Source organism: Manduca sexta, chromosome 15 (assembly GCF_014839805.1).
Source record: "Manduca sexta isolate Smith_Timp_Sample1 chromosome 15, JHU_Msex_v1.0, whole genome shotgun sequence".
In the NCBI taxonomy this organism is placed as follows: domain Eukaryota; kingdom Metazoa; phylum Arthropoda; class Insecta; order Lepidoptera; family Sphingidae; genus Manduca; species Manduca sexta.
The window spans coordinates 1,843,912-1,867,982 of record NC_051129.1 but is presented as its reverse complement, the minus strand read 5'-3'; the positions used below and the strand labels follow the sequence as shown (position 1 = coordinate 1,867,982).

The 24,071-nt window shown below is 36.7% G+C and overlaps 2 protein-coding genes and 1 pseudogene across 2 annotated transcripts; all 3 read left to right on the top strand.

The window, feature by feature from the left end:
- Window positions 1-641: 641 nt before the first annotated feature.
- Window positions 642-4,202, top strand: LOC115450352 (protein lifeguard 1; the record flags this gene model as incomplete). The annotated part of the gene is given in 5 exon segments (XM_030178349.2): window positions 642-748; window positions 1,562-1,721; window positions 2,284-2,413; window positions 2,711-2,751; window positions 2,754-4,202. Coding segments are annotated over 5 exon segments (639 nt in total), but the record flags the coding sequence as incomplete, so codon positions are not given.
- A 1,465-nt stretch (window positions 4,203-5,667) lies between these two features.
- Window positions 5,668-12,669, top strand: LOC119189403 (annotated as a pseudogene).
- A 2,041-nt stretch (window positions 12,670-14,710) lies between these two features.
- Window positions 14,711-23,527, top strand: LOC115450360. The gene is made up of 9 exons (XM_030178356.2): window positions 14,711-14,950; window positions 19,153-19,266; window positions 19,931-20,050; window positions 20,317-20,465; window positions 20,835-20,996; window positions 21,463-21,569; window positions 21,836-21,947; window positions 22,262-22,412; window positions 22,886-23,527. Exons 1-9 carry the CDS (start codon window positions 14,792-14,794, stop codon window positions 23,084-23,086), a joined length of 1,275 nt encoding a protein of 424 aa, XP_030034216.1. The 5' UTR covers window positions 14,711-14,791; the 3' UTR covers window positions 23,087-23,527.
- The last annotated feature ends 544 nt before the right edge of the window (window positions 23,528-24,071 follow it).

The window sequence follows — 24,071 nt, the reverse complement described above, 5'->3', positions numbered from 1 at the left end:
CACTGTCTCACACAACCCTTTAATCCGTTTATTTACGAATTTGTGTCGAACATTATGGAACCCATTTCTTATATCAACAAAGTTAATTTAAAAAATTGCGTCCTGTAAGCATTTTTTATTTTTAAGGTCGAGCTATACATAAATAATAACAACTTTAAATGTTCATAATTTTCCATACAATATAATACATACAAATAAAAGATGGATATCTGTCGAACGGTGCCTGGAAACACCTGCCATCGTACCCAGTCATCACCAAAGTCCCAACTTTAATATACAGGCTGTTTTTATCATTGATGTATATTCTATAGACACGAACATCCATATAAACTATTTGTTCAAAATCTGAACTGAAATGGCAACCAAAACGTAACTGTTATAACCTATTTCTTCATTTGAACAACAAATAATTTTACTTATTTGACTAATATTTTTTATTCAAATCCAGGTTTACATTTAGAGCTCGAGTTCTTATATTACGAGCGCCACTCCGTACAACAAGCTATCAATATTGACCATATTAAAATCAGTTTGAATGGATGACAGTTCAATTCAGTTGAACACAGTGAATGTTCGGAACGCCAAATCTAATACGTAGTACATATATATCGATGCTTTAATATTTCACTTTCGCGTTCCAGGTGTACTCGATCCTGATGTGTCAGCTGCTGGTCACGATGGGTTTCATAGCTCTGTTCCTGTTCCACGGACCGACCAAAGCCTGGGCCGCGAGGAATCCCTGGATGTTGTGAGTATTCATCCCTGTTCGACAGAACTATTGTTTCATACAAAGCCCTTAGATGCGGAGCTACATGCAAAGCTTGTTAAACGTGAAATATTTTACGGATTCAGTAAAAAAAATTCATTTAGACGATGACTATTTTATCTGCATTTGACCATTTTTTAAATGCCACGGTAAAATTGTAGTATAGTTTCACAGCGTACAAGGTGCGCGTGCGCATACTGTGCTGAGATCTATGGGTTCCATCTCCGAGTCGGATATAGTAAAAAAATATCGAATGTAACCAAGCTCAAGATATATATTTTTATACGTGCATGGCATAGTGAACCTGATGGTAAATGGAGTTTAGTCAATAGGAAGTTAACTGACGAGATGATTATCCCTCGGCAGTCGACGCAATTATGCTGGCTTGTTGGAATCGATATACACAGGCTGATCCCGGAACGCGACACACTTACGTGGGCCACTATGGCGGGTTTTAACACCTTGTGTACGGTGGTCGCTATCAGGGCGGATATACAATATATCCTACCTCCAGTTATGTGGATATGTTACACCCATATCCTTGAACAAGGCATTACGCCATGGAGAATCATTAGAGAATATATACAATTTTATAATTTAATTTTCGTCGTCTGAGTCGTCGAAGCAGTCTTGAACGAAGTACAATATAACGTTCTTCTTCTTTTAAAAATGGCTCCACCGTTTCATCAGTGATTTTGCCAATGTCGAATGGGTAGTAGTTTAAAATTTTGACATAAGTTTATTAAAATATCTTTCGACCTCGAAGTCAATATAACGTTGCGTGTTGTGTTGCAGCTGGGTAGCGTTCGCGGTTGTGTTCGTGTGTCTGATCGCGATGGCGTGTTGCGACGGCGTGCGGCGACAGGCGCCGATGAACTTCATCTTCCTCGCCATCTTCACCGTCGCCGAGAGCTTCCTGCTCGGGGTCACGTCCAGCGTGTATGACGTCGGCGCGGTACGGTACAACAAAAACAATTACATTTAACGACTGAGCCCACCTCTGTTTGATTTAAAAGAAATCTCAAGAACTACGTAAAATGGGCTAAGATTAGCACAAAATATATTTTTATAATAATTTATACACAGAAATTATGTGTTACCGACACGAACCAAGCTTATACTTTACGTTATATTTTGTTGATTTAAATTATTTGTTTCTATAATAATAATATCAGCCCTGTATTATATACTGCCCCACTGCTGGGCACGGGCCTCCTCTACTACTGAGAGGGATTAGGCCTTAGTCCACTACGCTTGCCTAATGCGGATTGGTAGACTTCAAACACCCTCGAAAATTCCTATAGAGAACTTCTCAGATGTGCAGGTTTCCTCACGATATTTTCCTTCACCGTTAAAGCAAGCGATAATTCACAAAGAATACACACATTATTTTGTTTCTAAAGATAACATATATTTGTCATTGACACAAGTTACCATGAATATAGTATGGTTTTGGTTTTGCCAATCTTAAGCTATTTTGTTTTATATATTAATATATTTATTTGATATGTTTGCAGGTGATGATGGCAGTCGGTATAACAGCAGGCGTGTGTCTCGCGCTGACGATATTCGCGTTTCAAACTAGGTGGGACTTTACCACCATGGGCGGGGTGCTGCTGTGTGCCACCGTGGTGCTGCTACTCTTTGGTAAGTGCTACTGGGTTTCAGTATATATAGACCAGTGGAAGCCTCATACCGTCTCCAGGTGGAGATATAGGGCCTGAGTATGATACTACCGCTTAGAGAACCATGTCTGATATAGGGTGTAAAATAATGTCGACAGTAAAATTTCGAAATGAAAACCTAAATAATGACAAATTCAAAATCGATGTGTTTTTAATATGAATAGCGATGATTTATAAGTGATAACTAATACTTAGATATTGATTGCATCGTCTACACTCTATACAACGAATGAAAACTGTTAGTTTCGTATATTTCCAGGTATTATCGCGATATTCATCCCGCGCAACAACATAGTAACTTAGTATACGCTTCGCTCGGCGCCCTGATCTTCTCCATGTACCTGGTGTACGACACGCAGCTCATGATGGGCGGCAAGCACAAGTACAGCATCAGCCCCGAGGAGTACATCTTCGCAGCCCTCAACCTTTACCTGGACATCATCAACATCTTCCTGTACATTCCTGACTATCATTGGCGTCGCTCGCGACTAGGGAACGAGTAAGGGCACGGTCGATTCTGGCTGATGGTTGTTGAGTGCGTGTGTAGTGATGTCACCATCTTAACCCTGAAATTATTAATTACTAACTTTGTATCGACGACTATGATAAACCAAGCAAAGTATCTATCTCAAAACATTTGGAAAGTCCATTTTAAACAACCGGAAGATGCCGATTGGGATTGTTTTTTGAATTCAGCAGTTAGTCGATTATCGATGTATTAGACTGGTCGCGTCACTAGTTTAGTCGATAAATGGAGAACTACACACGCAATGTCTGGTATCGTGTCTGCAGTATTTCGGTGCGATACGCTTTGCTTTCTAGAGCTGTAAATAGTCCGCTTCGGCGTTATACCTGTGTATTATCACACCGAAATATTACAGACGCCATTTTATTAATAATTGGCGTATTATTCTGTTATATTACTATTTTCTAACTCGAAATAAATGTTTAATTTTTAAATGGCACTCGGTGCGAATACTACTTTAATTATTATTTGGATTGTATGGTCGATAGCATTTAAATGGTTGGAGACAGTTGCCCTTATAAAATGTACCCAAATGCACCGATATTTTCACTTTACACTTTGAGAGAATATGATCTCTATTTCGATATTGATAATATAATCATTGATATTTAGTGTCTACTTAACATCACGAATGAAAGTATTTAGAAGCTTTATATGTTCGTGTCAACCAAATATATATCGACATTACCGACGACAATAAAATAATGTCGATATCGATATTTCGAATTATAGTTCTCAAATATGATAATTATAGTATAGAAAGCTACTCATTGCCGCCAATAACAAGGCAATACAGAGCCACGTTGTCGATTACCGAAGTCGATAACATGTTGATTCAAGCTCTAATATCCACTAATAATACTAGGTATGTGATTGTATTTACTATATGTCTAGTACAAGTAATGCTTGACCTGTAAACTTGACATAGTCACTTATCGATAAAATAATGATATAGCTCTATGTTACTATATGAGTGTACATTCCATTGATTCGCAATAGTTAATTTTGAGAAATCTCTCGAATGTGAGGCGAAATCTTCATGCCATGCTATGGTCGATATTGCATCGTAGAAATAAAATATATTATCGTATTCAAGTCATTAGGTGTTTATCGACTCTTGACTATGCCAGGTATGCAACATAATTTATGTAAAAATATTTTTGTCTGTACTGATATTAAGGTTTTGTTATTTTCGTTAAACATTAAAATAATATTAATAGACCAATTTGCGTTTCCTTTCACATTGCCTATATTTTATTTCAATGGAATTTATTATAAGTCCCTGTAAGCCCTTTCGGAGTATTCAATAAGATTTCAGTAATTCTATTTTAATTGTAATTTACACTATCAATCTCGGGTTGGAAAAAGTGATATTGTATTTTTCTGCCCTATCAGTCCGAAGTCTGGAATTTGTACCCAATATGGCCATAGACTCGCCCCCATCACATCGTGGAGCGAAAAATGGGTACCTTAGTTGCAACTTTGCCTACCCTTTGGAGAGTTAAGGCGTGAAGTGTACCGTTTAGTTTTTAAAATAGAGTAAGCATTAAAATAAGTAATTATTGTGCTCAGTTATAAATCAACAGGTATTGCTCGTGGGCACGTCCGCGTGGAAACCTTTCCCAGTGTAGTCTTGCTGTACTTTTCCGGGATAAGTAATAATATCGATCCAGTATTATATACCGTCCCACTGCTGGACACAGACCTCTACTACTGAGTGGGTTTAGGCCTTATCCTACCTCACTGGCCTAGCGAATAGCAGACATACCTTCGAAATTGTTATACAGAACTTAAGTATGCAGGTTTCCTTACGATGTTTTCCTTCACCGTTAAAGCAAGTTATGTTTGTATCCTTTGCAAATTATAGCTTATTTACAAATAATGTAAAAAACTTTAGAAAAATCAGAGGTGATCTTAGGCTTTGAACCTGCAGACCTTCATCTCTGCAGTCCTTTCTACTCCCAACTAGGCTACCGCCTCTAAATGGTAAGTAGCCTATGTTTATCCGATAGCCTATGTCGATCCAGGAAATCACAATTGCGTGCTAAAATTCTTTCAAATCCGTTCAGCTTTTTCGGCGATTACTTCTACCAACAAGTGACTGATATTTATATCTATACTATTATATAAAGCTGAAGAGTTTGTTTGTTTGAACACGCTAACCTCAGAAACTACTGGTTCGAATTAAAAAAATATTTTAGTGTTGGATAGCCTGTTTATCGAGGAAGGCTATAGGTTATATAACATCACGCTATGACCTATAGGAGCGGAGCATCTGTTATGTTTTCGGGTGGGTCCCTGGATACATAAATACACAACTGAAGCCTGTTGGTGGCGCTGCATTCAAATTTTAGGGTTCTATCACCTTTTAGGACCGTCTATCGGGCCCGCTAGTGTATTACAGATTTCAAATAGACAGCTCCTAAACGGTTAGCGCCGCATTTTGCTGGAATATAGCGTGCTAATATGTGTACATAGTATATATAAAACTCTTTAAGTAAGATGTTCCAACCAGTACTCAAATTATTAATATATGACTCATTTCATAAATCCATAAAAAGCTTATCGGATGCAAATTACAAAGAATTGGTACTTATAGTTTACATGAAATAAAATCTTATCATTTGTTATCACTGATAACTGGGGAGGCGTATCAGTCGCATATAACACACTGTGTAAACAGGTCGTTTTGAAAACAAAAAAAAATGCAACAGGTAAAAGAAAATTATATTTTTTTGTTTGCTTTACGTGATTAGACGTCCAACTAGTGTAATTAAATAAACGTACTATAACGTTGTGAATTGTTATCGATAGTCTAAATTTGGTTAAAATCACTGTACCACTTGATTTAGGAAATGCGTATTGATTTTATCACGATTTTTGTTACGTTAAGATAAATATTTGATGACGATAGCTTCACTTTAATGTTTGTGAAATGAATCAGTGCTATATATGTTTTTTTCTTCACACAAAATTACTCCTATATAGGCTAGTGCAGTCAAAATTATATTGTCGTGTCTTTGGAGTTTTCCATAACACCAACCTGTCATACTCATGTAATCCGATGTTATCGATCGCTTCCCAAACGCAATCCGCCATTATGTCCCTTTGGGGCAGAGCCGTAGCTAGACTCGAATTTAAGATAAGGCAGCTGTGGTTACTACTTGGACGGACGTAAAATGTTACTAGATCTGATCTGGTAGATCGATTTTTGGCTTTCTTGACTTGTTAACATGAATGAGTAAGGTTAATACTTACGTAATTGTTAAGGTAATATACAAATTGTAACAAATTTCTCTTAAATCTCGACAGAGGGATATTCCACCCTGATGGGTGGAATCAATACGAACAACTCTTACTATGGGAACAACTTCCAAATCGTGAAATAAAAAACCCGCTGCTCCATATATTTTGATTGAGAAGTGATGTAAAATTTTGTTGATTATTAAGGTAGGGTATTGCCCCACAATGCCCCGCTAGCTACGGCCCTGCTTTGGGGGTATTTTTCATCACATTCAGATTCTAGTTGGACATTAGTTTTTTATTATGTTATACGAAGTAATTCAGAGCCTTCCCAGTGAGTAAATTGTGACAATATCACATGAATATATGTTTCATTCATAATAGTTATTGTACATATTGAATGGTCATTACATTATGATGACTAAATTGTCTACACAATTTTATTACGCTAATTCTATTGAAATTCATGCTAATATATGAAGCTAGGTTTGTTTACGTGGTAATCTTAGTAAATACTAAAACTATTTTTCACTTATAAGAAAAGCTAATAACTAAGCTACCTTACTCATAAGAGATATATGATACTTTTTATTTCGGGAAAATAATTATCCCGAATTACTAAATAAATACTAATCCAATTGAATATTTTTTCACTAATAAAAACTTACATTACTTTCGAAAGAATTTGATAAAAGTTAAGGACAAAAGTGTGCCCGGTATCGTTTTGTTCTTATCAGGCCAACTACTCATTCAACCAGGGCATCGGCGAAAATGGCGAGGTCAAAACTTCGATTTCACCGAACAAACTATACGGAAGGCGTTCATCAGAAAGGTAATGTCTTTCTCATCTTTTAAAGAAGTTTTTTAAATAGTCTTTATTTGTTTTGTATTTTATATTAGTTACACTCGAAATCTGTTCTTCTGTCCGTAAAATTGGCAATAAATAAAATACATAAGTCGGTACTATAGATCATTTCATCCACGAAGACGCGCCCCACTTCTTTCCATAATTACTTACGTGTGCATGAGCAGCATAAATGCTACGATGGAAAAGTGCCTGGAGCAGTCTCTTTACCCCGCGACAGCCTACAACACCCCCGCTCAATAAGTTGTGGAGCGCGTCTTCGTGAATGAAATGACCTACAAAAGTAAATTTTATCTTGGAAACATTCTTCCGTAAGTATATGTATAATATAATACTTACAAAATCACCCCCGTATTCATAGACGTTATTTGTCTAAGGACGGAGCATTGCTGTGATAACAGTCTGTTTCTCAGTTCTGACGGCATGGCAGCCTTCGCAGTGCGTAGACATAGGGCTGTTGTGATTGGCTAATATTGAGATACAAGTTGAATCTAATTGGCTGTCTGATAAACAAAGCTGAACAAACAGCAAGTGGTCAAGTAAGCAGAGCTGAGAAACAGACTAGTTATCACAACAATGTTCCGTGCTTAGATGAATGTCTATGAATAAGGCAGTCAGTCTACATGCTCACTAATCTATTTTGTATCTCATGTAGAAGAACGTAACATAAACGCATCCAAAGAGCAATCGGCTGTAATTTTTCAACTTTCTCGCCAGCATTTTTGTCTAAATTTGTTATTATTTAATCAACCTACAATATATTATGTTACAAATTCCAGGTGTACTCGATCCTGATGTGTCAGCTGCTGGTCACGATGGGTTTCATAGCTCTGTTCCTGTTCCACGGACCGACCAAAGCCTGGGCTGCGGGAAATCCCTGGTTGATGTGAGTTTTTAGGTCTAACAACACGATCTCATTGTCTCAGTGACAATGTATTTGAACTGTAAACCATGATGCTCGGAGTCTGATTCCGATATAATAATATCAGCCCTGTATTATATACTGTCCCACTGTTGGGCACGGGCCTCCTCTACTAATGAGAGGGGTTAGGTCTTAGTCCACCACGCTGGCCTAGTGCGGGTTGGTAGACTTCACACACCCTCGAAAATTCCTAATAGAGAATTTCTCAGGTATGCAGGTTTTCTCACGATGTTTTAGTTAAAGCAAGCGATAATTCACAAAGAATACACACATCATTTTTTAGAAAATTCAGATTGTCAGGTGTGTGCTCTTGGGATTTGAACTTGCGGACAATCAGCTCGGCAGTCCATTCCACAACCAACTAGGCTATCGCCGCTTTTTAGATTCCGGAATAATAAAAAAAAAACGCGAGTATCGCATTCTAGCTTTTAAGAATATATACATCAAGTAACAATTTTGTTGTGATTTTTGTTTAATATTCTGTCCATCCATAACAAAGATCTGAATACATAATATAATGTACATAATTTCTCCCCGTAACAGCACATGGAGGGATGTTTATTTAAAAAAAAAACATATTTTTCGTACCAAACTGCCAACAAAAGCTAATAATGTATAATATTTTACAAGTTCAATCAATTATTTTTACACCGACTCTAAAGAAGGAAGGTATATTGGTGTATTTGTCATAATTTTAATCTTTGTTCAGCGATAATGTTCCCATGGCCCTATTTAAATCATTATTTGGGAGATCGAATTCGTTTTGCCTCGGAATGGTCCTCTTTACATTTCATTGATATAAGACCTTGAACTCCGAGGATGCAGAGGGAAATTCCTCAAATTAATATAGGGTAAGAATGATTCCTTTTATATTGGATTCCATTACCTATATTTTATATTTTATAAGTAATAAAAACACAAAAATATATTTTTTTTCAATAAAAGAAAAACCGACTCCAATAATTAAACTTTACACACACACGGATTATAACCATTTAAATTCGTGTATTTATGTTTATAAGTACACCACAACCTATAAAGATTGCTGTGTAACTAAACCATAATATTATCGCTCAAAAAACTATCAATACTTACGAAACATGGGTATTCAAAAAAAAAAGAAACGCCCTAAGATGTGTTTTGTACCAGTGTTAGTTTATAGTTCATAGCAACAGTGGCGAAGAGTAAAATTTACCGAAAGGAAACCCGTCAAAACATAATATAGGTACTATTACAATATACATAAATGCGATCTGCAAATCATTCTAATCATAATTATATTTTACATAAATTACGAAAGGGAAGCAAGACGCCCTGTGGCCTGATGACGGGACGACTTACACAAGAGAACCAGCAGCGAATGGATGCATAAAGCAGTAGACCGGGGCTCTGTGGCGTAACTTGCGAGAGGCCTATATCCAGCAGTGGACTGCAGCGGGCTGATGATGATGATGATGAAGCCGACCATATGGACCATTCGCCACTGTAGTGCAATATATTGCGTGTTGCAGATGGGTGGCGTTCGCGGTGTTATTAGTGTGCGCGATCACAATGGTGTGTTGCGACAGTGTGCGGCGGCAGACGCCGATGAACTTCATATTCCTCGCTATCTTCACTCTCGCACAGAGTTTCATGCTCGGGATCGTAACCAGCGTGTATGACGTCAGCGCTGTACGTACACAACACATCACCGAAGTCAATCATGCTAACCTTAGCTACCTAGCATCAGGCAGAAAATATTTTGTCAGTCAATTCCGGATATCTTAGCAAACGAAACGAGAGCTGCCAACTTCCCAGGATAGTGCCATTGTGTTACAAAAAACCAAAGTCAATAATGACTGATGAGATAGGCGACTGCCTTTCGTGTCATGAATGGGATTTCAAAGAGCCAAACACCCTTTGTTCTGCCAAATAGCTTACCCTTTCCTTTAAAGCCAACAGTGCATCTAAGATCTAGTATTTTAATGGTTATAGGTATGAAGATAATTTACCTTGGTGACCTATTTGCTCTGCTACAGACCGGTGTTTTAAGGAAATGTAGATTTGGATTGGTACCTGTTTGCAGGTGATGATGGCAGTTGGTATAACAGCTGGCGTATGTCTCGCGCTGACGTTGTTTGCGTTCCAAACTAAGTGGGATTTCACCACCATGGGCGGGGTGCTGATGTGTGCCTCCATGGTGCTGCTGCTCTTCGGTAAGTGCTACTGTCACGGTGTGAAGGTCTATACAATATGTAGAATCTGCATTATGATGCACGACACGCGCGTGAAGACCATTTTTTTTTATCAAATGTTTGTGTTTAATTTAGTTACGTGTAGATTAAATATGTTGATGGTAAAATGTCAGCAACCAAATGCAAATCAAAATTTTCCATTAGGCCCCGTTCAAGTATTACGTAACGCAACTTTTCTTGTAAAACGTTACGATGCGTTACAGGGGCAGGAGGGGGGTTTCGTACAAAGCGTTGTTTTTTTTTTATTATTTTAAAAACAATAACGAAGGTATTTTAGCGACTTTCCGGTATTTTGTGTAAAATAATTGTGAATATTAGAAAAAAATTCAACTTTAGAGTTACATAACTTTTGGAGGGGAGACAGGGGCGTACAGGAAAACGTTACGGTGCGTTACATGGGGGGGAGACTTAAAAATCTTCAAAAAATGCGTTACGTAATACTTGAACGGCCCCTAAATTAAAGAAATTCATAAAAATTCTTGATAAATAAAAAAAAATGATTTTAATATTAATAGTGATAAATAAACTTCGGAATGTCTTAAAGTATCTATTATTTGCCACTTCATCATCGTTGTACAAAATCAACCGCATAGAATACTTATAATATACAATGATGGACCAAAATCATCACCTATGTTACGGATGAAGGGCAGGGTAGTGAAAAATAAAGACTCAACAAGCGGAAACAGAACGAAAAAATGGCCGACGAACTGCCATAGTCACGCGCCATTTTTATAGTGTATATGCATTTCTGTAAGTTAAAAAATAAGTTTGGGCATAATAATATACTTTGTTCCGTTCTGTTTCCGCGTGTTGGGTCTGCATTTTTTACTACCCTGCCCCTCATCGGTAACAATCTAACTTTCAGGTATAATCGCGATATTCATCGGGCGCAGTAACATAATGACTCTAGTGTACGCTTCGCTCGGCGCCCTGATCTTCTCCATGTACCTGGTGTACGACACGCAACTCTTGATGGGCGGGAAGCACAAGTACAGCATCAGCCCCGAAGAGTACATCTTCGCAGCCCTCACCCTATATCTGGACATAATCAACATCTTCCTCTTCATCCTGACCATCATTGGCGTCGCTCGCAATTAAGGACACGAGTTAAGGCCCCGTCGATTCTGGCAGAAGAATTGTGCGCATGTGTAGTGACGTCGTTATCTTAATCCCGAAATCATTCACCGCTATCTTTGAATTGATCCTTATGATAAACCAATCAAAGTTATCCGTCTCAAAGAATTCTAAAGATCCCATTAAACGAATCGGAAGATAGCGATTAAGATCGTGATTTCGGTAGTTAGTCGATTATCGATGTATTACCAGACTAGTCTCAGTACTAGTTGAGTCGATAAATGAAAACTACACCGCAATAACGTCTCGTATCGCGTCTGCAGTATTTCGGTGCGATACGCTTTGCTTTCTAGAACGTGTAAATAGTCCTCTTCGGCGTTATAAAAATATACCCAAATGCACTCATACATCCGCATACATGACATGTTGATGAAATTTGATATGAATATAATTACCGATTACGTAGTTATCGATATTTATGTAAATTCTACCTAAACATCACGAATCAGCGCATTTAGATGCTTAACATTTCTTGTCAACAAAATAATATATATCGGCATTACCAATGACAAAATAATGCCGATATTGATATTTCGAGTTGTGATCCTCAAATGGTATAGTGCCACAAACTTATCTGGCCCGGTGGACGAAAGAGGAACTAACGACGTCGTTTTGAATAGTCAATCTGCCTTTCATTCGCTGATATAACAGCGACTTCTTCATCGGGCCAGATAAGTTTGTGGGACTATAATTGTTTATAAAGCTACTCACACCCGTCAATAATAACTCGGTAATGTTGGACCACGATATCTAAAATCGATATCGATAAGGTGATTCAAGCTCTCTTATCGACTTATAAGTCAATACTAATTGTGTAATAGTATTTACTATTAAATTTTTGACTTACAAACCTGACAGTCACTTTCAGTTGAATTTATTTTGAAAATTTCATAGCATACATTCTATTGATAGGTTATTTACAGGCTTGCCTAGTTTGAGAGGCAGGGTTAATTAATTATGTCAATCTAGATATATTAGATTCTTCTACCTATTGTAACAACGTATTGCGAATCTTTGTTTTTCTATTTTCACATGGTCCTTTACCAAATCATTAAGGAATAAGTAAATAAATAAATTTGGAAGTGTCTAGCCCTCTGTGAAGCGATCTTTACCTCTTGCTGAGTTGTGAATCAACAGCATCGTAAAAAAAAATATTAAAAGAGTAGACATATATTCACAGTCCTAATGTTAAGCCGACTGTCTATATTAATTATGTAAAAATATTTTTGTCTATATTAATATTAAGGTTTTGTTATTTTCTTTAAACATTAAAATAATATTAATAGACCAATTTGTGTTTCTTTTCACATTGCCTATAGGTCATTTTCATTATTTTTATAAAAATGCAATGAAATCTTTCCCTATGTTCCTTATAGTTAATCAAAAGTAAGTGATCTTAATAAAAAAAATCTTTTTTTTTTAGTAGGTAAAAATAAACCAATTCGCATCAAGCAAGGAAATAAATATTCGCCCGGTATTCATTCTGCCGTCATATGAAAACAAGACATACCTAAATTATTATTTTTCAAACTTCAATAATATACATAGTATTATTCGTAACCAGTACTTATAAAAGGCGAATCAACAACATGTGTTTATCTCCAAATATTTTTTTAATTTGTTGCTTGAATGACGAGACGAGCTTGCCGTTCGATACGACCTCCCATAAACAGCAGAAACACTGTCTAACAACTTGAATTACAAAGTATTGTTTGGTATTCCACTGCGTTCGCCGTCCTGAGACATGAGATGTTAAGTCTTATTATGTCCAGTAGCTACACTGGCTACAATGGCCTTCAAACCGGAACACAACAATGCCTACACATTGCTGATGGCGGCAAAAATGCTATGTAATGCTGTTTTTTTTCCATATGTTTTCTAAGTCAGTTTCCTCATTATTCTAAAATGCCGATAAATAGGTCCCCTAGAGGATCTACTTGTCTGACGCCTTTTTTATAGAGAACCCTGGTCTGTTTTTCTAAGTTAACTCTACCTAAGTATATTACAATTTATTACTCTTTTAGAGTTTTGCATATTCTTGAATGAGACGCAGTGTCGAACGCATTAGGTACATAATAAAATATGCATATCTTTAAAAACCACCACATCCATTCAAATTAAGTAGTATAAAACTGGTAAAAGACAAACTATTACCCAACCCAACCCAAATCAAATTAAAAAAAAAACATTATTCACTTAACTAAAAATAAATGCAGTACTTTCGTTTTATTAATAAGCCTGTTCAATATTTTACTTTATCATTAATACATTGTCCACTTTACTAATATTGATTGAAGATACATGAGGTATTTAATTACTGGGTTATATTCGAAAATGAACCTTATTTTAATTGTAATAAGACCACGACGGCCAAATCTTCCAAATCTTATCTGCACTTTGGTGGTATCTCGAACAAATTACGAATAGAGCGTAACTAAACCAATTACAGAATAAATGCTGACAAGTCAATGTCAAAAGATCTAACTAAAATAACTCACGGGTATTAATATATTTTACATTACAGTCACTGTTGTATTCCGGTTTTATATTGTAGCCAGTGTAACTACTGGACATATTAAGACTTAACATCTCATGTCTCAGGATGGCGAGCGCAATGGAATACCAAACAATACTTTGTAATTCAAGATGTTGGATGGTGTTTCTACTGTTCATGGGCGGTCGTATCGCTTACCTTCAGGCAAACGGCCAGCTCGTCTCGTCATTCAAAGCAATAAACAAGGTACAATTAAGTTACAATTGTTCTCGTTAGCATTTTCTCTTAATTTATATTTATTTACTATAATAGGAACATCAACAATACATATGTTCAACAGTCTAATACACTTTACACAGGCTTAATAACTAATGCATGTACCAATTGAACATTTACACAACATTGCTTGAGAAAATTGCATACTTAGCTTAATCGCGAGTAATAGAGGAATACAATATAATATAATATAAATGTATAACATGCCATTATATTGAAATGTATATAATATAATCACAAATCCAATGAATATTTTGATTATGCATCCTCATAATCGTTTGCCTGTAGTACTAACATGAAAATATGTAAGTATGTGACATTGTTCATTAGCACCTAGTTAGATTTTTATGTCTGGTGATGCAAAATAAACTTCAGAATGATGCAATGGCTTTAAATTCTAAACTAAGTGGTGGTTCTTAATACATTATATAGTGCATATTAAACACAGTAATGTAGTATTATATCTGTGTTCATTAATTCGTGAATAAATTCCTATGCTAATGACAGAAGACTGCATTTACCTTAATTGAAATATGAATACAAACAATATTTTTATCTATACGTCATTAATTTCCAATCGTCGCTGTATTCTTGGAGGGCGTCGAACTTTATCAGTTGCTTGCGCTCCGTGGACCACACAACAATGTCCGTTTTCCTCACTTTCTTGGCTGTTATAATTATTTTAGTTATATACAGTGTAAAATTTAAAGACCCCAAACCTATATTTGGTGTTTATTCTGTACCCGGCAAGTGGTATTACCTGAAATATGTTTTATTCAGCCTTCTCTACCATTATCGTAAGGTAAGTTTCTTTTGAGTAATTGAGGTGTTATTTAAAACCCACCCTTGGCGAGTGACCTTGAGCATTCGTTCCATACATTTTGGTGCACAAGTTACAGCGGGAATGTGTAGATTTACGGATAATTTATTCAAAAAATCATTTTAAGGTATTTTTTTTATAAATTATCTATTTTAAATATATTCCTTATTAAATGGTCTATAATTTTTTTTTCTATGCGTTTCAAAACATTCTAGTAATTGTTCAAAAACTCGGCTAGCGCGCCGATTTGCTGGTAGAAGCACCTAAACAGAGCGTATCGATATAATTAAGAAAGTTATGGGCCGTATAAGTAAACTCACAGTCGCTCAGCGGGGTATGGAGAAGACTATTCTTAGTGTTATTCTATGTGATCAAATGAGAATTGAGGAGATTCATAAAATAATGAGTCACCGATATAGCCCATTGTATTAGCAAGCTGAAGTGGCATTGGGCAGGGCAGGTAGCTCGCAGATCTGATGGCCGATGGGGCAAGAAGGTTCTGGAGACCACGGACTGGCAAGAGCAGCGTCGGACGTCCACCCACGAGGTGGAAAAATAACCTAATTAAAGTCGCAGGAAGTCGCTGGATTCAGGCCGCTTACAATGGGTCAATCTGAAATCTTTGTCACACGTTTGCAGTAGACATCCTGCAGCTAATTATAAAGTAATTTTCATTTACCCTTATGGCGTTATATGATGTTAACTACTCAGAACTAGAGTGTTAGGTAGAGGTTTGATTCATGTTTACATAACATGAAATGTTCTGGTGAGTTACAAATATGACGCACCGGTTATTTGCTCTAAAATTATCTCTACATAATATGTTATCTACAATCTCGTAACTCGTGTCCTTGACTAAAGTTAAACATCAATAAATTTTCAAGATCAAATGACTCTATGTTTACAAAATACGCTATAACCAGTAAATATTTATATTGAAACTATTTTTTAATCTTTCGCGGCACAGTTCTTGATGCATGAGACAAGACGCTGCGGGTTTGATTTCGAAATTATTTATCAAATTTCAATTTTGTAACTATTCGACTTGAATGTTGAAACAAAAGTCATTCGTAGTTATAGACATAAAAATCTTTGATAAACATAGTTATTTAGTAAGTACTTTGCCTGTCTCTCAAATTAGGTAATATTTTACTATCATATAATATATGACATATATCATACTGACCACTTATCATAATCCTAGTCTTATTTCTAAGAGATAGGTAGGAAAATGGAAATTAATACGAATCGAACACAAACTGCCTCGGTGGCGTAGTTGTACCGCATGCGCGGTACGAAAGCGCTCTGAGGTCCTGGGTTCGAATCCTGGGTCGGGAAAAGTGATAGTTGGGTTTTTCTGCTATCAGCCCGGAATCTGTGCCCGATATGGCGATAGGCTCGCCCCCTATCACATCATGGAACGGAACACTTGGCGAAAAGTAACATTGATGCTAGACTGTGAAAGGCACTACCTACCAAAGGTAAAAGTACCATCACGTACCTTTGGAGAGTCGGAGCTTACTTATACGGAGTCGCGATCTGAATTGCCAAATATTTTTATAATCTTAACCTCAGACCAAACAACTTTTTCTCCCAAACGTAACTTTTTTGACGTTGTTGTTGCGTGCATGGTACGGTAGCGCTCTGAAGTCTAGGGTTCGAATCCCAGATATGGCAATAATGTTGAATTTTTCTACTAATTATCAGCTCTGAGCCTGCAATTTGCGCCTGATATAAAAAAACAAATCAATCTGAATGCTTTTCTTTAATATCCGTTTCATGTTTTACGTATTTACTTCTAACTAATACAACAATAAATATCACGAAATTGTGCACAAAAATAGAATTTATAATAAAAAAATTCCAGGAAAATGCATCTATAATACTAATAGAATTTATTATATAAATAACAAGGAAAAATCTTATTATTAATTCAAAAACTTGTTTACGAAATATAGTATTGCGCAGTTAGCTGTGTACCACACATTTATTGGAAGTTGTTTACTAAATTAATATTTATTCGAAGAAAAGTAGAAGAATTTAATTTATATCTGCATGGAACACCGTATATAGTGAAAGACCTGCGTGGCTCTTTCCTTTGAATCGCTCTGTGTGGTCAACAGTATACCCACAGCGTACCAACAGTAAGATACTAGCAAATTCAAAAGAAGCAGCTAAAAAACCTTACGTGGGCAAGTGAATAATGCGAAATCACGAATTTAATATAACTATTTGACAACGGACGTTTCCTTCGATGCCATTTAACAATAATGAATGATATTGTTGGCATTCAAAAAATATTATAATTGTAGTATACTTTATTCTAATCTAAAAGCGGCGATAGCCTAGTTGGGTGTGGAACGGACTGCCAAGACGAATGTCCGCAGGTTCAAATCCCAAGGGCACACATCTCTGATTTTTCTAAAAAAATTATGTATGTATTCTTTGTGAATTATCGCTTGCTTTAACGGTGAAGGAAAACATCGTGAGGAAACCTGCACATCTGAGAAGTTCTCTACAGGAATTTCGAAGGTGTGTGAAGTCTACCAATCCGCACTAGGCCAGCGTGGTGGACTAAGGCCTAATCCCTCTCAGTAGTAGAGGACGCCCGTGCTCAGCAGTGGGCAAAGTATATAATACAGGGCTGATATTATTATTTATATTATTTATTATTCTAATCTCGCCCTGTTCTGAGTTCAGTGCCCTCTTCTCCCCTATTGCCCACTGCTGAACACAGGACTTCTTTACTACTAAGTACTTCCGTAAAAAATATTATTATTAATATTGTACAGAACTCTTAATCGTACAAGGGTGATTCGTATTAATTAGAAAAGCATGAGCAAACATTTCTTTATCATCTTAGCAACCTTATCAGCTTAAAACAAATGCGTCTATCACCCAGGTGCACGATAAATTTACTAATTACTTGAGAATGTGATATAATTTGGGCCATGACTGCCAAAGTTCAATTTTTGCATTATACTCATTTAGTTGTTTATGCGGATATTCGCTTCTGCATGCCCTTCTTTACTTATAAACTGCATAATTGGATTTTTAAAGCTGGATAATATTGGGACCCGCTTATATAATCAGGTGTTTTTATTTTTTTACGGTCATTCAAAAATATAAAAAAAAAAACAAATCAAAATGCCCCAAGAACTTTACTTGTACATTTTTTTTTTAATTTATGGTCTTTTTCAATACAACCACAATAAAAACTGAAAACTATTATTTCGATGTCTAACTTTCACGTAAACATAAGAAATCGTAATTTTAGGTTCGCCCTTTAGCTAGGTTTGCATTATCGTATTTAGGTATAACTAGAGAAAGTCTTTATGAGTGTTTCACATTGCCTTAAACACCTTCTCCAAAAATTCTATCAGTTCTACATCTATAGGTATTATGGCAATAATGAGTAGATACCCACACGTAATATTAACCACCAAAACCAAAGTGAACATTTATGGTCACCTCTCACCATGTGAGTGCAATATGAATTCCTCAATACCTATAAATTGATAACTACCTTATGTAACTCTATGTATATTATGTTCTATATAGACTGCAAATCGCCTTGAACGATATTAATGATATTTTTAGGTAATGTTTGGTAATTAGAGGTAATCCTAAAGTTTGATACTGTTCGGATCACCAGAAGTCATCGCCATATGTAATTACTGCTACCCAGGCAAAGGCGGGTGGGCCGCGGGGCAAGTTAGTATAAAATGAAGAAGTACCTACCTAAGTACCTAGTTAACCGTCATTTTACTCAAGATTGGGCTTATGAACGATAACAGCCGCGATTACGAATCGGGCGAGTTATCAATGTGCAGTATCAACTACACGAAAGGGCTTACCGATATTAATCGCCATTTCCTTCACGATTGCCATGGCTTTTTTCGATCTATCACGAAAATGGACCAATAAAAATATTGTTTATTTTAGCTATTATTGAGTTATTTTGATTGGTTCGTTCTCAGAAACGGGTTGAAGATTGAGTTCGGGATCGTTTATAGAAAGCGGGTGTCTATGAAATCTCTAAGGGAACTGATCAATTCATAGATTAAAAAAACAACAGAAAATTTTGTGTTTCTAATAAATAATGTTAGGCTATATAACATTGGTATTGAAAACTAAGAAAGAAAATTGACCCGTCTAAGTAGATGACATAAATTTTGTTCCAGTACGCAAACCAAAACAAATCAGCCGGGAAGGATGGACGAGCGGGACAGGGTGTCAAGGCGATAGCAAACCCTGCGGACATGGAGCGCGCCCAGCAACTCAGTGACCACGCGAAGGTAAAGACCACAGCGGACTAACAACATATTATAGTACTGTAATAAAGTATTTAGAATGCTAGAGACGCTCAGCAGACACATTATTTGTCAATGGCATAAATAACCCGGCTCAAACGAATCAGTACCAACTTGCCTTTCGTATGTTGTTTAAAATTTCGGGAGACACAAACATCCTTTCCTAATCTTTATCCATTTTGAAAGGGGCACACCAAAGTGGCCAAATTAGCTTTCCTTTACAGCCGATTACCTACCACGGCGGCTCTTTCGGGGTTGTTTTTCTGTTTGCTTAGTCCATCTAGTAATGCTAGAATAACTGTGACTATATATTTTTTTATCTTAATTGAATTACCAGGGTTAAAAGTTTCACAAAGGTACTCATATATGTTTTAACAATTGATTGGGGTGGGTACCGCTATTAGTTACGTATAGTTACAATTAAACAAAGAAGTGGATTTGGTGCATGAAATTATAATTAAGAGCAGTAACAGAGAACGAAAGTAAACGGTGTAGAAAATGGTGTCATAATAATCTAAGGCTTATTCTAAAAAGAAATTTAACAATATGGGTAACTCTGAATATTGGATCTATGCAATGTTTCTTGCTGTACGATAAATTACAACTATCTTCTAAGTATGCTCTAAAATAATTAATTGATGATTCACAGGCTTTCGATGCAGTATTCTTCATTTCGTCGACCAAAGGCGATACCGACAAAGGAATATACGTGGTGATGGGGTGCGAGCGAAGACCCATGGGCATGTGCAATGGACTCTTTTACATTGGGGTGAATGTTCCACACAACAATTACTTATAATCTACAATATATTAACAACCCTTGTTTATGCCTACTACTCTATTTTTTTTTATTATTATTTTTTGCTTATGAGCACTATTTTTACTTTTCTATAAAAATGGGTGGCATAACCTCAAGTTATATTCCGTGAAATGTAGGCGGAAACGATTTCTCCACAAGCTCCCAGTGTTTTATCTGTTGACAGGTTAAAAAAACACATAAACTAAACAGAAAATAATAAACACCTTTTTTTCCAGTTACCCGGCAAAGGACTTCTTTGCAGCAAGAAGATACCAGACACAGTATTATTCGGTGCAGATATTGGAGAGTTCGGAGCCGAAGGCATCAAAATCAAACCGGTAGAGCCCATGGTCAAATGGAACATCTCTTACAAAGGAAAGATGTGGTATGTGTGTTTTAATTACCGAGAAGAGCCTTTAAAGTGACAGGCACCACACGACACGAAATGATGGACACCATCTGTCAATTCTTATGCGATTGTTCTACAGTCGCTTGAAATAATTGCTAAACTGGTCAACAGTTGATTACTAATACTACAACTAAATTGCTTAACTAAATAATCAATTTTATGATGAATGCTGATAATAGTTTTGTCTACACTAATTAATCAGTATAAAGGTGCTGGCTCAATCCAGTCAGCTCGTGTTGGAAAAACTTCTACCTACCTTCTTTTACCCTTTCAATTGAATCATGTATCATCTAATTATCCAATGCCATAGAAACTATTATTGTCTAAATCATATTGATGCCTTAGGTACCAAAACGACCCCAGCAAAGTGGTCGATGTGGACTTCACTGGAGAATGGAAGGCCACAAGCAGATACTTCGACTTCGACAGTGATCTTTACCCTGCTGCCGTGGTCCGCTCCATCGCCAGGGAAAAATGGAGTCGGGAGTACTTTGAAGGCCTTAAAACGTGAGTAAATCCTACTAAATAGCTTGCAGAACTGATGGCCGATAGGATAGAAGGTTCTGGAGTGGAAGCCATAAACTGGCAAGCGCAACGTCGAACGTCCATCGACAAGGTCAGATGACCTAATAAAAGACGCAGGAGATCCCTTGATGAGCGTCGCTTCCAATAGGTCGAGCTGGAAATCTTCGGGGGAGACCCATGTCCATCAGTGGTGATGATGATAACCCTGCTTCTAGAATCCTACTTAATAAAAGGCGGACTACAAGTAAAGTATATTATGTCTCTTGTATTAAAGTCTGTCTCCGTCATATTGTTATATCCACGAAACAAAGAGAGGAGTAGAATTAGCATGTCACCAATTTACTACTAAAACCAGTGTCGTCCAAAACCTACCACTTTCTTCTACAGTTTTTAGATATATTATTTTTGGGATATACAATAATTTTGCTGGTGGTTTATCAATTTACAGAGCCCATCAGTCACATTACGAACAATTCGGAAACTTGAAGTGCAACTTCAAGATTGAAAACGAATCATTCGAATTCACGTTGCCATCTTTCAGAGATCACAGTTTCGGTAAGTCTAGTTCTTAGGTTTTTCTTCCAATTGCATCTTTAAATTATGATTAGTTATGAAAGAATCGATTAACTACGAAATGCCACTTGAACCACGTATCTTAAACAGCCGCCTAATATAAAGAAAGATATATACATTTTTAAAAACAAAAACAGATAAACAAAACGAAAACACAAATAAATTTAAAATTATGAACATAAACGTTAGATACACTTTCCTGCGCACCGCTCCAGCAAATAGTTTCTATATACTTCCAAATTATGCAGGTCAGAGGCGCGACTGGAGCCTGATGCACCGGTACGCGTTCCACCACATCTTCTTGGAAGACGGCACCAACATGAGCGTTGGCGTCATCTGCCAGCCATTCACGGCGTCCGTGTAAGTGATCTTTTCTAAAATTTCTTATGGCTATAGCTCATTTATTAAAAAAGGGACTGTTTTATCCTAACAGCCATCACTTTGCAGGTGTACGGTTATGGAAACTAATTAGAGACCCTCAATGAGACACAAATTGTAGTACAATCCTTGTTATAACAATGCCAACGAACTTATGCCGAATACGATCCTTGCCTTTCTGCCAAACACAATATTCTATTCCTACCTCAAAGGCCAGTTATTATTTTATAAATCCTCACTTACCCTTTCGAATTAAAAAATGTTTACCTTAAGAATTATGACCAATTTTTTTCCAGTTTCGAAGCCGGCTGGATTGCGTTACCAAACAAGGAAGTGTATCCCATACAATGGGTAGACTTGAAACTGTACCAGCATGGCGAAGGAGGAACGGCCCCGAAGGACTACGCCTTCACTTTCGGAGCAGGTGACGAGGAATACGCTGTCCAGGTAACTTTACTAAAGTGTTAGCCATAGTCTTGACTCTACTCCGTTGGTTCATATTAGACTCGTAACAAGGAGTCGCTAATATGTCAAAAGAATTTAGATTTGGACCATAAATCTTAATTGCATGGTATTAGGTCTAAAAAAATATAAGGTTAAGATGAAAAGGGCAATAGTCATTATAATTTACGCACGCACGCAACACGCATTTATCCCTGAAGGGATATACAGAGGCGCAACCAGGGCACCCACTTTTCGCCAAATGTGTTCCGTCCCATGATGTGATAAGGGGCGATCCTATCGCCATATCGGGCACAAATTCCAGACTCCGGGCTAATACTGAGCAGAAAAACCCAAATATCACTTTGTCCAACCCGGGATTCGAACCCAGGACAACTACGCCACCAAGGCAGTCATTATAATTTATAAAAATGGTATTATTTTCGAAGATTTTCTAGAATTAACACTATTTTTTCCAGGTCCTAGTGGAATACGAGTCTATACACTACGTATCAGATGAATGGGAAGCACGCATGGTTGAAAGATTCTGCAAGTTCACGGTAAACAACACTCCCGGACGAGGCGTGTCCGAGTTTCACTACAGACATACCGACGGACGCCCCGAAAGCGTGGCCAAAGATGACCCTGAATGGTACAGGAAGATGTGCCACAAGATTTAGGGAGCAAGCTTCAAATGAGAATAAAATAAAACGGATGAATTGTGAATACGTATTCAGACCAATTCCAAGTCTAACTAATTAGTCAGTAGAATAGTAAAAAAATATATTTATGATTTACGTGATTTCTTTGAAAAAAATATGTAGATATGTCTCTGACATTGTTATCGTTTTAAAAACAAAAACCACTGGAAAAATAGCCTACAAAATTTATTTTTTAGATCTCAGCTTAGGTATCTTAGGAAAAAGAACAATGATGAGTGAAATGAATTTCTAATTGTCTCTGTTGTTCATATTGTTGTTTATTGTGTAAGGTAATTGTAATAATTATACAACATATTAATAAACCTCTTATTTATCTAACATTAAAGTTTCATATTTTTTTTATAAAGTCGTCTAATACAACTTGTAAATGACGTTTACAAATAAAAATAAATACAATAATTTATCGTTTTATTTTCTTACCCTACCATAATTATAAATTACTACTTAACTAAAGTCTAAATTCCCAACAGGTTTAGGCAACAGTGCACTCACATTTCGCTGACGTATCTTTTCTCCTACAGTATAATAAATAACAAGCAAAGCAACGTCGGGCACAAATATCAACCCAGACGTCTTTCGAATAGAAAAATTTATACCATTTTTTTATACGCCCTGGACACAAAATCCTTAACTTCACGGTTCAGAGCAGAAGTACCCTGCTACGAAACCAATAAGATACACTATTTTTATTAAAATGTACAACAGAGTTTAGTTCATATTTTTTTATACCAAGTTCCCTGTAACAAAACTACGTATATACAGCGTGTAGCAATTTTGTCGGAGCCAGGGTAGGGTCGGGATTTGTCCTTTCGCTGCTCCAATTAGCCACTAATCGAATTGACTGACTGGAGCGCGGATGAAATAATTGTACACGCGCAACTAATTTTTTATACCGGGTGATTTATTGCCTTTCCTGTCAGAAAAGTTTGTATAGACAGAGATT

Coding starts and splice junctions, on each gene's coding strand:
- LOC115450360 (XM_030178356.2), top strand. CDS start 14,792: ATGTCCGTTTTCCTCACTTTCTTGGCTGTTATAATTATTTTAGTTATA. Junction 21,948..22,261: donor CAGCCATTCACGGCGTCCGT/GTAAGTGATCTT, acceptor ATTTTTTTCCAG/TTTCGAAGCCGGCTGGATTG. Junction 22,413..22,885: donor ACGAGGAATACGCTGTCCAG/GTAACTTTACTA, acceptor TATTTTTTCCAG/GTCCTAGTGGAATACGAGTC.